General features: G+C 40.0%; 1 protein-coding gene across 6 annotated transcripts in view; it reads right to left on the reverse strand.

Annotated features, from left to right (window-relative positions):
- The window catches only part of TBC1D4 (TBC1 domain family member 4), a 233,734-nt gene that overhangs the window by 79,459 nt on the left and 134,402 nt on the right, over positions 1 to 19,873 (reverse strand). For all 6 annotated transcript variants that reach the window (XM_049853000.1, XM_049852995.1, XM_049852996.1 and 3 more), the window contains exons 2-4: positions 8,665 to 9,252; positions 7,164 to 7,253; positions 3,648 to 3,752 (exon numbers count right to left, since the gene is read on the reverse strand). In XM_049853000.1, coding sequence (XP_049708957.1) covers positions 3,648 to 3,752; positions 7,164 to 7,253; positions 8,665 to 9,252 — 783 coding nt within the window. The remainder of the gene's footprint in view (positions 1 to 3,647; positions 3,753 to 7,163; positions 7,254 to 8,664; positions 9,253 to 19,873) is intronic.

Below are 19,873 nucleotides of genomic sequence, written 5' to 3' on the forward strand. Positions count from 1 at the left end.
ATTTAATTTTTCTTCTAGCTTCCAGCCCTCATAACTCACTATTCAGTTAAGAGGCTTTCTGATATTAGATTAAACAAGGCTTCAACGATACTAGTATGGGCCTGTCCTTGAGAATGATGATGCCAAAACTGAGATGCTGATACAGCTTCAGTGTAACAGGAGGACATCCACAGCCAGTCTAGTCTGTTGTCTTAGTCACAGAGCTTCTTAAAAGGGGCAAAAAAAAAAAAAAAAAAAAAAATGCAGCAAGTTCCCACGCTTTCTACCCTGATTCCGTGCTTCAAAACTCATTCTAAACGCCTAAAAGCTAAATAAAATTCAGAACTAAAAACAAAACCTATAAAAGAGATTGGAAATAAGAAGGGTTTACATAGTCTTCCTTTTGGTGCAGGTTATCCAGTTATCAGAGATTAACCACCACCTAGAAAATGATCACCTGAAGTTAAGAATAATGCATTCGATTCCATCATTCAAAACACACGTACCCAGCACCTGCTATCCTAGAAACACACCATGCGGGTACAATACAAATAACAGACGGTCTCAACCCTGTGAAATTGACTATCTAGTGGAGTAGATGGTTTGTAAATAGACAAATTAGTGTGGGGATGGGTACAGGCTGTTAACAGCCTGTGAACAAAGTGTAGTAAAAGCACTGCGGATAGAGCAATTAAGGAAGTCAGCCGTGAACTGAAGGAGTCAGGAAAGACTTCAAGAGAATGTCATATTTAAGCTGGATCCTGAAAATTATGTGAGAAAAAAGAAGGGGGAGGGGATTCCAGTCATACTACATCCAACGAAGCCCTGAGAAAGCGAATGTGAAAACAGATTCTCTAAAGCACTGAACATCTGCTGCGTTCAGTACCAGGCTGGACACAGGCTGACAGGGCCCCTCCCTAGTCTGACAATATAGAAGGTTCTGTTCCCCTCTGCCATGGTGGACTCCTCACTCTGCATAGCAAACAATAACTTCTGGACTTCAGCTGCACTTTTGTGAGCATCGAGGTCCCTTTAGAGAGCTACTTGTTGTCGTTGTTGTTGTTAGGTGCCGTCCAGTCAATTTCAGCTCATAGCAACACCATGTGACAGAACTGCCCCATAGGGTCTTCTAGGCTGAGCCTCGATAGCGCAGTGGTTAAGAGCTTGGTTGCTAACCAAAAGGACAGCAGTTCGAATATACCAGCCACTCCCTGGAAACCCTATGGGCAGTTCCACTCTGCCCTATAGGATCGCTCTGAGTCGGAATTATCTTGATGGCAATGGGTGTGTGTGGTGTACTCTTTACAAAAGCAGATCACCAAGTCTTTCTCCCAAGGAGCAGCTGGATGGGTTCGAACCACCAACCTTTCAGTTAGAAGCCAACCTTTCAATTAGCACCCAAGCACTTAACCATTGAACCAGCAGGGCTCCTTTCAGACAGCTGTAGTTACTCACTTATATCCTTGATCTCGTGTGTGTCCCGTGCACTAATCATTTGCTGGTTCTGCAGTAAACCAAGATAAAAGCAACACCACATCGATCTTCAAACTAGTGTTTGTGGTCTGGCTAGAGAACAGTAGGTTAGACGCACCCATGAAAGGGTGTGGCACTCACGTTTCAGTGGGGAGCAGCAATAGTGAAGACTGGGGAAGAAGGTACAAGGCCCATCATCTATGCTAGAAAGTCTAGGTTTTATTCTTTAAATAATAAGGCATGGACAGGTCAGGAAACCTGAGAAATAAAATTCTAGCATGATACAGAAAATGAATAAGTGAGAGTTGAAACCAGTGGCAGGGAAACTAACAGTATCCTCCCAGTAAACGGTATGAATGCCCAGAATCGAGTTGCTGATAAAGAGGAAGAGAAGGAAAAGAAGAATATGAAAGACATTTCTCACTTTGAGTCAACAGGATTTGGTGAACAATGGGATAGTGGAAGTGAAAGAGAGTGTATTATGGTTTCAACATTGGGTAGTTGGTAGACGGTGCTACCAAATTAAAAATTATTGAATCTAGAGTTAGTTTTAGAAAGGTAGGAGAGTAAGGGTTGCAGAATATGGTAGAATGTAGAACCAGCAGAATGAAGAACATAAAAGAATGGATCTTAGATAGAAGGGACAGAGGAGAGAAGAACTGTGTTATGGACCAGGCAGAGGATGATACGGGTGGCAGATTATCCTAGACAATTCCTTACTTTCTATCTCTTAACTGGTTAGTGTTTTCCACTGTTCTCTCATTGGTTCTCTTTGGCTTTCTTTCTCCTTCCTCCACATGGAAGCCATGGACCTCCATGGCTTCAATCATCATTTACAGAATGATTATTCTCAAATGTCTCTCTCCAGGCCTGAAATAAATCTATTAGGCAGTGGTTCCTTATATGGGATATTAACATGTGGACATTTCATAGGTATGGTTATATATCTAGAGTGAGAATGAGACTTAAACAGAACTCTCTAGAGTGAGAAATTGTTAGTGATGGGAGTACTATATTCCCTAGAGAAGAAAGTTGAAACCTGGAGAGCACTAGTCAAAAAGAGCCTTTGTGCCAATTCACTCCCACTTCTTCCTTATTCTTCACCTCACACTGTCAACATGGGAATATGGAAGGCAGCAATTAAGCAGGAATGACCACAATATGCTGTCTTTGTAGCATGCATGGAAACCAGGAGGATGCTGTCTGGATTATCTGGATATGTCTAAGTTGTGTGTGGAGTCCCTGAGTAGCTTGGCTGCCAACCAAAAGGCTGGATGTTTAAGTCTACCCAGAGGTGCCTTAGAAGAAAGGCCTGGCTCTCTACTCCAGCCATTGAAAGCCCTAAGGGGCGCAGTTCTACTTGGACACACATGGAGTGACTATGAGTTGGAGGTCAACTTGATGGCGACTGGTTGTGTGTATTTCCCTGGGAGAATTATGGGAGGATTACGTGTCTAAGGAGATATTTGTCGGTGAATCTCTTCAAAGAATGGCGATGTACACATCTAAAGGTTTTTGTTAAAATGGCTAGCAGAGGTAGACAAGTGGAAAAAATAAGTAAACAATGAAGTGAAAAAACATCAGCCTATTTTTAGTCGCCCAGATATATTTCCAAGCCTGTCTTACATAAGTTCCTCTCAACTTCAACTCCATAAAAGAGGGTGGAGGGTGGTATGGGAGAGAAGAACTGACTTTTAAATTTCAAAGCAAGAAAAGGAAGCTTATAATAAGATCATAAAAAAAATAAAGCATAAAAATTCTGACAACTAAGGAGAATCAAGTACAGGAAAAAAACAAAAAGTGTTCTACTCTGCTGATGGGAGTGTTATCTCTGAGACGTTATGGGAATTGATAGAATAAAAAGTCAGTGGCCTTCCTTATCTTCTTAGACTGGCAATGAAAAAATTAACAGCTTTTTTTTCTTATTATTAGGTTTTCCCACCTTTGTAAAATACTTACGGTAACACGATTGAATTTTTTTAAGCACAATAAACTAGACTTAAAAAAAAAAAGGTATGGTTTCAATTCATTTTCATTTTTCTACTGTTGTGCTGCTTTGAAGGGAAAAAAATCTATTGGCTGCCTTCTTCTTCCCCATTAATAGCCATTTTACAAGGACCGGGCCCCTAAGAGCTGAGTCTTCTCGTAGACTGATCCATCAGCAGAAGGACACGCATAGCAATAACACCACTTACCAGGGATTCGCTTGCACACTGGAACACATAACAAATATACTGGCTCAGCCCAGGCTCTGAAGACTCCCGGCAGATAAATCCAAAGTGATCAACATGCTTTATGCCCTAGAGTAGGGAAAGAATTGCAATATTTATATGAATATGTCCTTGCAATCAATATGAAATCAGCATCAGTTTCATGCTTTCACAGTTCCACCAATTTTTTCCTGCACAGCACTGTGACAGAGGACATATTATCACAGCATACTTACATGGTGGCCTTTTAATACACAAAATAAAGAATGGGATCAATGCACATTGTTTTGTTTCTGACAAATACCCTGTGACTCAGGGCCACAGGAGGGAAATATTGATGGCATGGTCTACTGTATCTTGGGATAAAATCTCTTCTAGTCCTTGGAAATAATGACTTATTTATTGGTCTTCTTAGAATGGGCAGCCTGATGATTCGTCATAAGCCCTGTTCCTGTCCATGTGAGGCTAAGAATCTAAGAGAAACTACCACTGACAATGCTCTAATTAAATAGCATGTAACTCCCTAAAAGTATGCTGTTATGTATTGAATTTTTCCCCCTAAAATATGTGTTGTAAATCCTAACTTCTAAGCCTGTGGTTATAATCCCACTTGGGAACAGTTTGTTTTTGTTATATTAATGAGGCAGGATTAATACAGCGTCTATCTTCAGTTAATATCGATCTAGGACAACTCATTAGTGACTGACAGATGCTTTTCACTAGCTTAGCATTAAAAGGAAGCCCTGGTGGCGTAGTACTTAGGAGCCATGTCTAACCAAAAGGTCGGCAGTTCGAATCCACCAGGCGCTCCTTGGAAACTCTACGGGGCAGCTCTACTCTGTCCTGTAGGATCACTAGGAGTCAGAATTGACTCAACGGCAATGGGTTTGGTCTTGGTTTTGGGTAGTACTAAAAGGAAAAACTCATTGGACCTCATTAGCTAAGCAATTCTTCAGGCAGTGGTGATGTCTTCTAGTAAAAAAAAGAAAAACTACTTTTATATTCCCCATTCTTGCCAGAGGAACAGTCCTACAGATTTTAAAGAAAGGTTTGTAGGTGCACATGTGTATGTGCACAGGTATACTCTAGCCTGTCACGTGTGCTTCTGTTGAAAGCATGCCTGTTCCTGGATGCAGCCTCATCTTATCAGTCAGTCCTAAAGGCACTGGGATGGAGTTAAGAGCAGACCTTCAGTGAAGAACAGATGATAAACCTCAGGATTATCCTGATCAAAGGCCTTCTACAAATTTTCCTCAACCATTTAATTCCTTTTCTGAACTAAAACATCAGCATACAAACCTCATTTTCAAAAAACACAAAAACTACAGAGGCAAAAATCTTGTTTGAAGTGCCTGTTTCATGTATTTTATTGGCTGGTCCTTTCTTTTTTCTTTTTCGCATATTCAATGAGCATTGCTAGTTCTCTTACTGTGGATTCTTGGTGCTCGGGAGGGGGGGGCAGGAATTACACCTGGTTTGTACACTATTCTCTGCCCAGTACTTAGCACAGAGCCCAACACATAGAAATTGCTCATTCATTCTGCCCTCAGAGCTCACAGTCTTGCAGCAATCAACAGTAAACAGATAATTACAAGAATGCTTAACCAATATTTGTTCTGTTAAAGTACATAATCTTTCTACCAAATCTCTTGGTCCTTTAAATAGGAAGGTTTCCCATCCTTCAGAAAAGTGCAACAGATTCCTTCTATATCCTGATTCTGCCATGTCCTACAGCGACTAGAGGTAGAAAATTTTTATTCATACAACGTAATTTTATGTCTCCATATGATATGAAAATATTAAAACAAAATATTATGAGTGAAATTGCATTACCTAAGGCTGAGGAAAACAATTAACAAGATGTACAAAATCTCTCCTCTTATTTTCAAAGGGAAGGATGTCTAAATATCACACCTATGGCAAAGCTAACTTCAAAATTCAAAAAAATAAAAATAGGCAGTCTTGATTTTTTTTGACATTAAAACACAAAAGAGATCTTGACAAGATTCATTTCCTTGAAGGTATATCTAAGTCACTGCTCAGAAAGAAGTCAATTCTTCTCAATTCCAGGGACCTCCCCAAAAGTATCCTCGCATTTTTTTTTTTTTTTAACCTTCTCACATTTAGATCTAAGTACTCCCTCTATTCTAACTTCTCTAAAATGTCTCCCTATATTTAGAATGTATTTATGGAGTTTTAACTAACCTCAACGTAAAGAAAACAAAAATCCTCAAAACTGGACCAATAAGTAACATCATGATAAAGGAAGAAAATATTGACATTGCCCAGAATTTCACTTTACTTGGACTCATAATCAACATCCACGGAAGCAGCAGTCAAGAGATCAAATAATGTATTGCACTGTGCAAATCTACTGCAGAAGACCCCTTTAGTGTGTTGAAAAGCAAAGACGTCAGTTTAAGAACTAAGGTATGCCTGACCCAATCCATAATAATTTTAATTGCCTCATATGCATGAGAAAGCTGGACAATGAATAAGGAAGGCCGAAGAAGAATTGATCCCTTTGAATTATGGTGTTGGTGAAGAATATTAAATATACCATAGACTGCCAGAAGAATGAACAATTCTGTCTTGGAAGAAGTACAGCCAGAGTGCTTCTTGGAAGACAGGATGGCAAGACTTTGTCTTACGACATACTTTGGACACTTTCTTGGGAGGGACTACTTCCTGGAGAAGGACATCATGCTTGGTAAGGTAGAGGGTCAGCGAAAAAGGTAAAGGCCCTCAATGAGATAGACTGACACAGTGTCTGCAACAGTGGGCTCAAACACAGCAACGATTGTAAGGATGGCACAGGACCGGGCGGTGTTTTGTTCTGTTATACATAGGGTCGACTTGACGGCACCTAACAACAACTTTCACATAGATTTTCTAAATAATTGCTATGTTTCTTAGGATACTAGGTTATGCCTAGTATCATAATTTTGTACACATTAAGCTGTATCTGTGATACAAAAGCATTCAAATACACTCTTGTGAATTAAAAAATAAACAGAACAAAAATACACTAAAAAGAACAAGCAGTGGAAAACCTTCTTTTAAAATTTTAACGTTTACATTAGTATAAATTGAAAACACTAGTTCTCCTTTTACTGCCTATTCTGGTATAATGAGCAAACATGACTTGGTTACACCCACAAGTCCCACTGCCCAAGATTCTGAGGAAAACTAAATGTGAGGGAATTTTCAAAAGAACTCACCACCGCAAAAATTCCATGAGTGGCAGAGATCTGATGAAGTGATGCTACAAAGAGAAAGACTTATGAAAATGAAGACAAAGAATTATGGGAAATACTGTGGGATGTGGAAGTGATTTGTGTTACTGGCACACACACAAGAATCCTCTTAGTTTAAAATAGGTTTTCTTTAAAAAAAAAAAAACTAAAATTCACAGGAATTTTAGCGCAGTCATTTTGTGGTTAATTTAGAAACAAGATTTAGTTGGTTTGTTCACATACCATGATATACTTCAGTACATACCTGAGAACAAGAGGAGATATCTTTAAAATTCTTTTCAAGCACAACTGATTTAGTATCTGGACTGATAAGGTTAATCTCAAATCGTCCAACCTTAAAAATAAAAACGTTCCAATTAATTTAAATTGACCTTACACTTCAACTAATAATAGAGATTCAAATAGCTATAACCCAGATATATCGATATCTACTCACGGATGCTCCAACATCCAATCCAACCAATAGTTCAACTTGAAATATGAGTTGCTTCAAAACATTTCCCTTATGCTTAAAAATTATGAAAATTAAGTTAGTCTTAATTTACAAGATATAAGAAACCAATTTTTTTCTGATTAGAAGATTGTTTTTTCAAAAAAATATGAAACCTTTTTTTCACTTCATTTCTAAAAAATACCCATTATTTATTTACATAATCATAGTTCCTCCCAAATGGTCAATCAAAAGTTCATAAATATCGAATTGGGCTGATAAATTAAAAGTTTTAAAAATAAATGATCATTCAGAAAAATTAACAGCAAAGGACTGTGACTAGTTAAGAAAAAAGACAAATCTGATACCCCAAATAAGAGGGAAAATCAGTTTACTTATATCCAAAGAAAAGAATATAGATCCTTTCAGTACATGCCTAGAAGTTAAAAAGAAGAAGTTCATCTGATAAATTCCAGTAAAGCAAATATTACACACTGGAATCGTTTACCAAGGTACACCGTGGAATTTCCTTCTCAGGGGTTCTTTAAAACAGGATAAAAGGACAGACACTCGTTTGTTCAAGAGAACTCAAGTCTTAAAAGTTGAGGATTAATTAAAGAACCTCCACAGGTCAATGTTATAAATTCTTTTAAGCGAAACTTGACATTTCCTATACCTTGCGTAACATTCAAAAATTCCTTTTTTAGAATTAAGAATGCTCTTTTATACTGTAATGCAGCCTGCACCAAATGATTTATTAACTGATCTAGTAAATTATCAAGGCCAATAGTGTGTCTTTCACCTTTTGTTTGATGGAGTAAATTAGTGTACTCTTATCTGAAAATGCACCTATGAGTCTAGACATCCATTTTTTTCTCTCTTAAAAAACTCTTTTCTTGTCCATGCTTATTCATTCTTCTATATTAATAGTTTTAAATCCCTTGTCAGATAGGTTTTCTGCAGTTATAAAAAAAACACATTAAGAGTAACATAAGGCAAAATGCAGATGATACTAAGAGCAATCTTCTACTCTTATTCTTTTCACCATATTTCTATGAAGCTCCTTTAATTGTGTCTGTCTCCTCTCCCTGCCCTGATCCATTATTTCTCACAAACCACTCCATGTCTGCTTCAACCCCTTTGCTCTGTTTCTCTATCTGCCTTATCTGCTTCTGAGGATGAAAGAAATACAAATGGGATTATTAGTTATCTAGAGGTAAGCAAAATGAGGAACTGGGAGGAGGTGGCCACCCAGCTGCTTCTGTCTAGCAATTTAAGATGAAATTCCCCTACGGCACCCTGCCAGGGCAAGTACCTGAAAGAGCATTGTTCTGTTCTTCTCTGAATCTGAGGGCTGAACGTGACTGGGAGCACTTGCGTGCCTCCTTCGTGGTTGTGCTTTCTGGCTGTTCTCGTGAACTTTCCTTTGCATGACCCCAGTGACACTGCTGCATCGAGAACGAAACTCCTGCTGTTCATCAAAGCCAGAATCTTCCAAGATCCGCTCAGGGAAGCTAACTCGAGAGCTGGACAGAACAGGCTGGCTGGCCACAGCTGGTAAGCCAGAGTGGGTACTGGGGATGCCATCTATTTCCTCTAACAGGCTATCTCCGGGTGGGCTGGGGTCCTCAGCCTCAGAGACCACCAGGTCATCGCTGGGCTCCGTGCTCCGCTGCTCACCCTGGATCTTGAGGCGCTGCTGTTCATGCAGGCTGAACTTTTCAATGCAGTCGTCAATGAGGCTTGACGGGGCCTTCTTGTGGGTGACTATCACCTTTCCACAGTACAAGACTTCAAACTTCTGAGAGTTGTAAAAGGCATCCTCATTGTCTTTGTTGGGCTTGGCACCCTCTTTCATGGCAGCTTTAGACAACTGCCTTATGCTGCTGATAACATCAGGAACCTGGCAGAAAAAAAAAAGGAGTAAAAAAATTTCCATTTAAGCCGAATATACAGAAATAATTTATGTTCATCTGTCCTGTTACTGGAAACCCTGGTGGCTTAGTGGTTAAGTGCTACGGCTGCTAACCAAAGGGTCGGCAGTTCAAATCCGCCAGGCATTCCTTGGAAACTTTATGAGGCGGTTTTATTCTGTCCTATTGGGTCGCTTTGAGTCGGAATTGACCTGACGGCAGTAGGTTCGGTTTTTTTGGTTGGTCTCGTTATTATCACATAGAATGTGACAATACAAATACAATATAAAAAATATATAAAAAGTCCCTGAACAAGATAAAACTTAAAATGCACTATCTGACATAACTGCTTAGAAGGAAAAGCTGATGTTCAATGATAGCAGTCTTATGCTTTCCTATTTTCAATTTACTAGTTTCCCAATAACAACCATGAGATTGATATCACTCTTTAATAAACCACAATATGTCTTCTTCTTATTTTTAAAAGCTATTAAGAACTTCAGCTGAAAGGATTTAAAGTTCCAAAAATAATGATAAAATATACTTTCTGGAAAAAGAGAGTAAAAACCCAGACACCTGTCTGCAGCATTAGCCGTCAGGGAAATGCAAATGAAAACCACAATGAGGCGCCACTATACACCTAGGAGAATGGCTAACATCAAAATGACCAAGCTTTGTAGTTTTCATTTGGCCAGGGTTGTGGAGCAACCAGAAGTCTCTCATACACTGTAGATGGGAATGTAAAATGGCACAACTAGTTTAGAAAACTGCTAGCTTCTTAGAAAGTTAAACATAAACCCGTCTCATGACCCATACACTCCACTCGTAGGTATTTATCAAAAGACCTGAAAACTAATGTCCACACAAAGGCTTATACACAAAAGTTCATAGCAACTTTCATCACAATAGCCCCCTCCACCAAAAAGAAAGAAAACAACCCAAATCCCCATCAACAGGTGAACAGATAAACAAGATGCGGTATATTAACGAAATAGTACTCGTCGCCTCTCACTTAGATTACAGTAACCTCATAATTGTTTTTCCTTTCCCCTTCGATCTACTATTGAAAGCTACAATGATCCTTTTAAACTTAAGTCATGTTGTTGCTGGGTGCCATCAAGTCTATCCCAACACATAAGGATGCCATGTGAAAGAGCAGAGCTGCCCCATATGGTTTTCTTGGCTGTAATCTTTATGGGAGCAGACTGCGAGGTCTTTGTGCCTCAGAGACACTGGGTGGGTTTGAACCGTCAACCTTTTGGTTAACCATTGCACTACCAGGTCTCCTTTAAGTCATGTTACTCACCTGCAAACCCTCCAATAGCTCCCCATTTTATTAAGAGCAAAAAGAAAGATACTTTCAACATTCTACAAGGCTCTTACCTTCCACACATTACATAGAGATTAAATTTGCACTGTGGCTACACAGGAGCCCTTGTGGAGCAATGGTTAAGAGCTTGGCTGTTAACCAAAAGGTTGGTGGTTCGAATCTACCAGCTGCTCCTTGGAAACCCTGTAGAGCAGTTCTACTCTGTCCTATAGGGTCGCTATGTGTCAGAGCGCACTCGACGGCAACAGGTTTAGTTGTTTTTGGTTTTGTGGCTACACATTCTCCATTATAGCCTTTAGATGCCTGGATTTTCATCTTCACCTCATTTCCTCTACTTTATCTCCTTCTTAGCTCCCTCTCACTCACTCTGCTCCAGTCACACTGACCTTCTTGCTATTCCTTAAACAAGCACCCGTGGCTTTTCATAGATGCCTGCAGGGCTCACTCACTCACCTCATTTAAACTCTTGCTTTAATGTCACTTTAAGGTCCCCAGGAAACCCTACGGGGCAGCTCTACTGTGTCCTGTAGGGTTGCAGTGAGTCAGAATCAACTTGACAGCAACTTGGGTTTTTCGTTCAGGCGGCACAAAAGGAGCCCTGGTGGCACACTGATTAAGTGCTCAACTACTAACCAAAAAGGCTGGTGGTTCAAAACCCATCAGCAGAGCCCTCCCCTTCCCACTCCCCACCACCACCCCCCACACACATACACAAACACACACAGTATTCCCCTGGATTTCTCCCTGCTTTACAGTTCTCCACAGCACTTACCACTTTTGCCAAACTATATAATTTATTATGTAAGCTAGAACGTAAGCTCTAAGAGGGTGGTGATTTTTGTCTTTTTTCCCCACTGTTACATCACCAGGGCTTAGAATAATTCCTGGTATATAGTAGGTTTTCAAGATATGGTTGGCCAAAAAATCTGTTGTGGTGATTTTTATCTTTGGAAAAAAGGGAAGATCATCTTATATTCAGGGATGCTTCATAATCAGACATATATGGTGTATCTCCAAATCTCTTAGCAGAGCACCAACTGTAAAAACAGAATTTCTTCTACTTCACATAATTACTTGACACACATTTTACCAAAGAATTCATAAGAATTTCAGCTTTTCAGTCAAAGTATCTCCTCTGAGACACTAAAGTCCAAAGCTGTAGTTTCAGATGACTCACCCTGAATGTGTCTCAGGGAAAAAGTCAGGTGTTTTGTACTAACTCATGACCAGCAACCTCAGCTATTATTTTCTCTTTGCCTTAGTATGCGGCTTACCCTACTTAACAAGGGCTGAAGCTATGGGAAGTGAGCTGGCTGACATTCAACCCTGCAACAAGTAAAATGGTTCCAGTGGGTTGGGCAAAGCCCTTAGATAAAATGATCTCTTCTTCCTCACTAGCTGTATTTTATCAAATACTTTTCATCTGATTTTGTAGCCCAATTGCTCCTAAATGTCCAAATTTGTCTCTTTAGAGTACAGAAATAGAAATAATATCTGTAGGGTTTATTTTTACCCATTGAATTTTGATCTTCTTACAAATATTTGAACGATTTTGGTGCCACGTTAAGGAGCCCTGATGGCACAGTGGTTAAGCGCTCAGTGGCTAACTTGAAAGGCTGGTTGTTCGAACTCACCAAGAGAAAGACCTGGCAATCTGCTTCCATAAAGATTACAACCTAAGAAACCCTATGGGGCAGGTCTACTCTTCCTATAGGGTCTCGATGAGTCAGAATCAACTAGAAGTCGCCAGATTTGGTTTTTTGGTTTTGTGCCACACTAGAGTTATATTCTACAATTAGGACTGGAAATAGAGTCAATTCAGTCTTAGGAGTATCAAGTCTTCTGAATTACATGTTTGTCCTTTTTTCCCTATCATTATAGTGAGAGTTCTTAACTGAAGATTTGATTGGTGGCTGAATTTTTATAGTTCCACAGGACATTGCCCTGTGACTACAGGTAAAGGTTCAACATCTGAAAGTCATTCAGTAAAAGAAACAATTCGTTATAAGCAAAGCTTACCATCTTGAATTCTGAGCTGGCATATTAGTTTTTCGGGGCTGTGTAACAAAATACCACAAACTGGGTGGCTCAGAACAACAGAAATTTATTCTCTCACAGGTTGGGGGGCTAGAATCTGAAATCAAGGCATTGGCCAGGCCATGCTCCCTTGAAAGGCTCTAGGGAAGAATCCTTTCTTGCCTCTTCTAGCTGCAAGTGGCTGCCAGCAATCCTTAATGATCCTTCGCTTAAAAAAAATTTTTTTTTGAGGCAGCATAATTCCAATCTCTGCCTCTGTCTTCATGTGGCTATCTTCCACCTGTGTCTGTCTCTGTATCCACATTTCTCTCTTCTTTTATGGACACCCATATGACCTCGTCTTCACTTGATTACATCTGCAAAGACCCTACTTCCAAATAAGGCCACACTCACAGGTACCAGGGGTTAGGACTTGAGCACAATCTTTTCAGGGGATACAAACTCTCAATACTGTGTGGGTAACTTAATCTTCCAATAATTCAAAGTGTTAACTTTACACCATAAAACACAGACAAAGATTCTCATTGCCTCTAATACCTTCTCTCTGGTTATGACTAACCCAACTTTCAGTGACCTGGGCTACAGAGACTCATAACTGCAAAACTGACCAACCAACATCCAGCTCTGCTTTTGCTTATCATTATGTGGAAGACACAGTATAAAATTTAGCATTATACGGCCCCTGCCTAGAGACTTAGAGCCTACCGGAGAAGGCACACACTGACAAAGCAAGGACAGTAAAATACCCATAGTAGGGAAAGGAGTTATCAGGGAACCATGAAGACTTTTTTATTCTGGCATTTATTCAAGGTATCAATCAGAAGCAACACAAAAGGAATAAAATCTCTAACCCATACTTGCACATACACACAGTATTCTGGAATAATGGCATTCTCCTACAGCACAATGTTAACCGACATACATGTATATGTAGATTTATAAATATTTTTGAATGAATTTACATTTCCCTTTCATGTACTGCATCTTCTCAACACCTCTTTTTCTCTCTACCATTGTACCGTAAGCTCTTAAGTGAAACACTGAGTTAAGGTGATTATGTCTTACTAAAGCTCTTCCCTGTGACTCCTGGGAGAGCGTCTGTCCTCAGAAGAGTACGTGCAATCAGCAAATACAAGTACCAATTGCCATTGAGGCAATTCTGGCTCATGGTGACCTCATGTGTGCCAGAGTAGATCTGTGCACCCCATGGTTTTCAGCGGCTGATTTTTTGGAAGTAGACCGCTAGGCCCTTCTTCTGAGGCACCTCCGGATAAACTCATACCTCCAGCCCTTCGGTTAACAGCAGAGCACATTAACCTTTTACACTACCCAGGGACTCCAAGGGCATCTAAGTAGCAGTGAACAACCACCTAGAAAGTAATGAAAGTTTTCTAAGATTGAAAACAGCAAAAAAAAAAAAAAAAAAAACGAAACCCATTACTGTCAATTCCGACTCATAGTGACCCTATAGAACAGGGTAGAACTGCACCATAGAGTTTCCAAGGAGTGGCTGGTGGATTTGAACTGCTGACCTTTTGGTTAGCAGCCTAGCTTTTAACCACTGCACAACCAGGGTTCCTGATTGAGAAAGGTTTAGTAAATTCCTCTTGATCACTCAAGAGATGTAGCATTCCCAAACTGGAAAGCTATGGCTTCTCAGCCTGCTCACCACTCACCCCAACTAGGAAATGGTTGCATGTTTCCAGTATGTTTCCAAACACTACGGAGCACCTCAACTTATAAACTCTAGCTTAGTATTTGAATAGCTAAGTATTCTAGTTCTGTGTACTCTAGCTATACATAACTCCGTGGCTCAGAATCTGCCTGAAACTCACAACGCCTAATGAAGAAAAAAAAAATAATGAAGAATTACAGCCAATTCAAAGCAAAGTTTTTATTTATTTTAACACAAAACAACAACAATGAAAAACATTCCACCAAACTAAGGATTGATAGGTTTGTATTTTATTCCAGCTCTGCCAAGTAACTAGAAACCCTGGTGGCAGAGTGGTTAAGTGCTACAGCTGCTAACCAAAAGGTTGGCAGTTCGAATCTATCAGGCGCTCCTTGGAAACCTTATGGGGCAGTTCTACTCTGTCCTATAAGGTCACTATTAGTTGGAATTGACTCAACGGCAATGGCTTTGGTTTGGGTTTTTTTTTTTTTTTCCTGCCAATAACTTATTCAGTACCATTGGAAAGAGTTGTTTTACCTCTGCGGGCCTGGGTTTCTTTACCAGCAAAGTGAAGGGGGATCTAGGAAGACAGTCATTAGGTTTCATCTAGTCCAAATTTCTGTGAGTTTACTTTTGTATCAGCATCAATACAGGAGCAAGATAATGTACGCTCAGAAGAGATGAAAAGTCATCTGTATTATTAAACCAGAGCTAATTTAAGTCGACTCGATAGCACTGGGTGGGCTGGGAATTTAAGTCATATAGGGTCACTATGAATTGGAATCAACTTGACAGCAACAGGTTTGCTTTTTAGTTTTTATTGTAAGTCATTGAAATTATTCATTTCTATTAACACACAACAGTGGATTCAACAAACAATAAAATGAACAAGCCTTTTTCAAAAGTCTCATGATACTTGGAAAAAGCCCAGTACCATCTTTAGCTGGTATTTTGTTGTTATACCTTCAGTGATCTCACTAGTTTCTAGTATCAACATTCAGACATGAAAACAATTTCTCATTCTAAAGAAAAAAAAAATTGCCACTATACTTCTTGATGCCATGCTGCTGTTTCTCATTAATTAGCTCTCATAATTAGTTCTCACACTCCAAGAAATCCAATGGTATTTTTTTAAAAATCATTTTCATCATACTTGGGGAGGGAGAGAAGTTCTACAGCTACCACGCACTGATATTTAAAGGCCTAAGCAAACACGGAAGAAAAAATTTGAATAGTAAAAAGCACTAAGAAAAGATAGCTTTGGTCAGGAAGCCAGCTGAAAAGCTTTCTCCAGGAGCACTGAGTATGCCAAGTGGGGACAGCCCTCAGCAGTAGCCTTTTGTTGCACTTAAAAAGTCCTCTTTCTAAATAGGCCAGCGGTAGGTTCATTGTACTTGTTAGAGTCCATGCTATCACAATGCAGCCAATTATACAACTTCCCACCAGTAACGTTATGGCTTCAAAAGTAAAGTATTTCCTTACTCTGCAATCAGGAAATACATGGATTGTTCAGAACTAATGAGCAAAAGTTTGGCTTTCTTAACAAGAAACATGTCAATTCTCAAAATAATTGTCTTTGTTATGCTGCTTAAATAATCACAAGCATCTAATTATGAATTAAGAAATTAATCTAGAGCATAACGTCTTTTTTTTCCTCCTAGAAATCACTAGTAAGCAAATGAGTTTTAACCAACTTTAAAAACATGGAGGCAAATACGAACATGAGAATAAGCTTCTTAAAATATATTCAAAGCAAAAAAATTAAGTAAGTCAATTCTTGCCACAATGGTTATGAGCTCTAGCTACTTGATTCATTATTAATCTCTACAATAATTATAGTAGGCACAGGAAGATTTAGATAAAATGTAAAAAGGAAAAGTTGAGGAAAAACATTAGGGGACATTCCATGGAAACTGGAAAAACAGCCTGCAGTGTGATGGATTGCTTTTATGCGGCCTTTCTCACCCTAGTTTTGTAACTCCCGCCAAATGACTGGGTGGGACTATGCAAATAAGGTACTTGTGGCCCACCAAGGGGATTGGATAGCTTACTAATAACGTACATAAGGTACGTGGCACCCTTGTGTGGGTAGGACCATGCAAATAAGGTGTATAGAACCCTAACGAAGGGATTGATAAGTTTTGCCATCCCACTAGACTTAAAGGGAGATACAGAGAGAGAGAGAGAGGAGCTATAACGCAGACGACACTGAGAGACAGCAACATGAGACAGCAGGAATCAGGAAAGCAGGGTGAGACCACTGTGGTGGGGGGCTTGCTGACCCATGAAGTTAAGGGATGTAACACTTGCCTGAGAAGGCCCTCAGCAAGGCCTGGTGGCAAAGGGTGAGAAGAAGCTGTCCTGATCGAGGAACAGTGTCCTGAGTTGTTGTTCCTGTGACTTCCAAGTTGATCCCAATCCTGAGGTGAACCCTGTTACTTCCCTAATAAACCACTAAGCTGTAAGTACGGTTCATAGATTCTGTGAGACGTCGCAAAGAATTACAGAACCCAAGGGGCGGGGGGGCAGGAGAGATGATGGAGTGGTACAGCAGTTTGGAAAAGTGGGGCATTTGGGACATCTTTAATCTCTGCCTCATAGGAACCAGCTTTGTGCTGTTTCCTGTAAAAGAAATTATTCGTGTACTGCCTAATGAGAAGGACTAACAATTTAAACTAGTCTCACACAGAGAGAGACATACAGTACGTATATTTGCTTTGGAAGGGATACTTGCCTTTAAGGGAGGAGTAGACTTCTTTTCTAATTCTGTTTTGCTCAGGAAACTCTTAAGATTAGTTTATAGGCTGTGCAGGCAACCAGGAAAAGATGCTGAAAGTATAATGGCTTGAAGGAAAGTTCAGCATTTTGAGGAATGGCTAATTTGGTCGCTCGTGTAATGATTTCTATTTGGCTTTCAAAAATCTCATCTTCAACTAATAGAAAATGTCAGAAGGTATATACATGCCAAGAGGTAGTTCAGTTATATTAAGGAAAGCCAATTGTTCCCAAGACCCCAGATACCCTGGAACCCATCTGTGTTGCTGTTTTTAAGGTGAGGCTATCTGACAATCTCAACAAGAAATAAAACTGACTTTTAAACCACTTTAACTTTTATTCTAAAGTACCTCATAGATTTTCTTTTACCTTTGGTTAAAATCAAAATCATCATTTTAAAGTAAATTTTCCATAGTTACCTGAGGTCTAGTTTTCACTGGTCTAGATTTAAAAATCACAGAATTTTAAAAATCACAGAATACTAAAATCAAAGGGCCCTTAAGGAACCACTGGTCCCACTATCTCATTTCACATATGCAGCGGGGGGTGGGGGGGGAGGGCACTGCTTACCCCTAAATTTAAAGTAATAAAGAAAGAAAAAAACAAGTCTACCTGAGACCAGACTATTTGGGGCCAAGAAGGCAAATATCTAGATGACTTACACGAGAGTGATACAAGTAGATTTGTTTTTGAGTCACCGGCTATGAACCAAGAGAGTTTCCTCTCTAGAACAGGCTTTAGATATTTTCAGCTCTTAGTTACCATCAGCTACTTATGTCAATTATGGTTCAGCTCTTTGGTAATCGCTGCTTTCTGGACAGTGTCAGAATTAGCTCAAGCACCAGAAAGATAAAGTCCTTAAACCTTTCTACTAAATTCTCTTCTCTCATAATGTCTCACAACTCATATTGCTGAATTCCTTCTGTGGAAGATACAACTTGCGCCTTCTTACCCTGTGACCGCTGAAGATTTGCAAAAGTGATCAGATACAAAAGTTACAAGGGTAACTCAAAGGAAAAAACCTGGGGAACCAGGCAATTTGATTAAGAGAATGAAATCTCCCCAGAAGTGTTTAGTGCTGAGATGTGAAAAGACAGAAGATGGGGCAGGTCGTCAAGAAGTTAGATGCTGATGAAAGAGGCAAGGACAGTTCCTGTCAAATTCTCTTTCAAAGCAAAATTATTATTTTAAAAATGAAGCAGCCCACAGCATGGCATGTTGGGCAGCTAGCGGTCCTGCATTGAAAGCCCCACTCAAATACCTATTATGATCTATAGAAAAGTCACTAAACCCCTCTCAGCCTTGGGTTTCCACCTACAAAATCAGAACCATGACACTCATAACAAAGCTGAAAAAATTAAGTTCCGTGTGCAAAGGTGCCTGGCACAGTGCAGCAACAATGAAAGCATTCAATAATATTTAGTTAAATCTAAAATCTAAGTCTCGTTCTCACCAAGTAAGGAGAGAGGGAAGAAGTGGGAAGCTGCTGCTGCACAGAAATCGCTGGCTTCATGGACTCTACTGGCTTCATGGACTCTACTGGCTTCATGGACTCTACTGGCTTCATGGACTCTACTGGCTTCATGGACTCTACTGGCTTCATGGACTCTACTGGCTTCATGGACTCTACTGGCTTCATGGACTCTACTGGCTTCATGGACTCTACTGGCTTCATGGACTCTACTGGCTTCATGGACTCTACTGGCTTCATGGACTCTACTGGCTTCATGGACTCTACTTGTAGTGGGGGTAGAAAAATAACCAGCAAGATGAGTAAAATACAAGGGGTTTTAGATAGTGAAAACTGTCAAGAAGGAAGATAATGCAGAGAGGAGACAGATAATTTGGATGGGGTGGTAGCATAGTTGTAATTTTAGGGAAAGGTGCTATTTGTGATATTTGAGAAAAGATCTAAGTCAGCAAGGACATGAACCAAGCAGATATCTGAGGAAGGAGCATTCTAGGCAGAGAGTGTGAAGTTTCCAAAGCACAAACTTTCCTGGTGTATTCAGGGACCTGTGTGGCTGGAGGTAGTGAATAAGCAGATGAGAAGAAGGAGTAGTTTAGGGGAGAGGCAATTGTTGGGGTGCAGGGAAGTCTAACTCACCCAGGGCCTTGAAAGGGCTTTGGTTTTTACTATTGGTGAGATAAAAAGCCATCAGTAGAGTGCTGAGGGTAGAAATGGCATGATCTAAGTTATGTTTTTAAGAGATCCCGTTAGCTGCTATATGGAGGGTCAGCAAGAGGGAGGCAAGGGTACATACAGGTCTGGAATCTACTGCATTAATCCAAGGTGAGCAGGAGTAATAGCAATTGAGGTGGTAAGAAGCCAGCTTGTGGCTGTTGTCGTTGTTAGGTGCTGTTGAGTTGGTTCTGACTCACAGCGACCTTATGTACAACAGAATGAAACACTGCCCAGTCCTACACCATCCTCACAATCATTGTTATGCTTGAGCCCATTGTTGCAAACACTGTGCCAATCCATCTCATTGAGGGTTTTCCTCTTTTTTGCTGACCCTCTACTTTACTAAGCATAGTTCCTCTTGATAACATGCCCAAAGTACGTGAGACGAAGTGTCCTCCTCCTCGCTTCTAAAGGAGCATTCTGGCTGCACTTCTTCCAAGAGGGATATGTTTGTTCTGGCAGTCTGTGGTATATTCAGTACTCACCAATGCCATAATCAAAACTGTCAATTCTTCTTCAGTCTTCCTTATTCATTGTCCAAGCTTGTGGATATAAGTTTAAAAATACAGTCAAGATGACTTGCTGATGGAGCGGTGTAAGGTAAAGAGA

Source organism: Elephas maximus, chromosome 14 (assembly GCF_024166365.1).
Source record: "Elephas maximus indicus isolate mEleMax1 chromosome 14, mEleMax1 primary haplotype, whole genome shotgun sequence".
NCBI classification, from domain to species: domain Eukaryota; kingdom Metazoa; phylum Chordata; class Mammalia; order Proboscidea; family Elephantidae; genus Elephas; species Elephas maximus.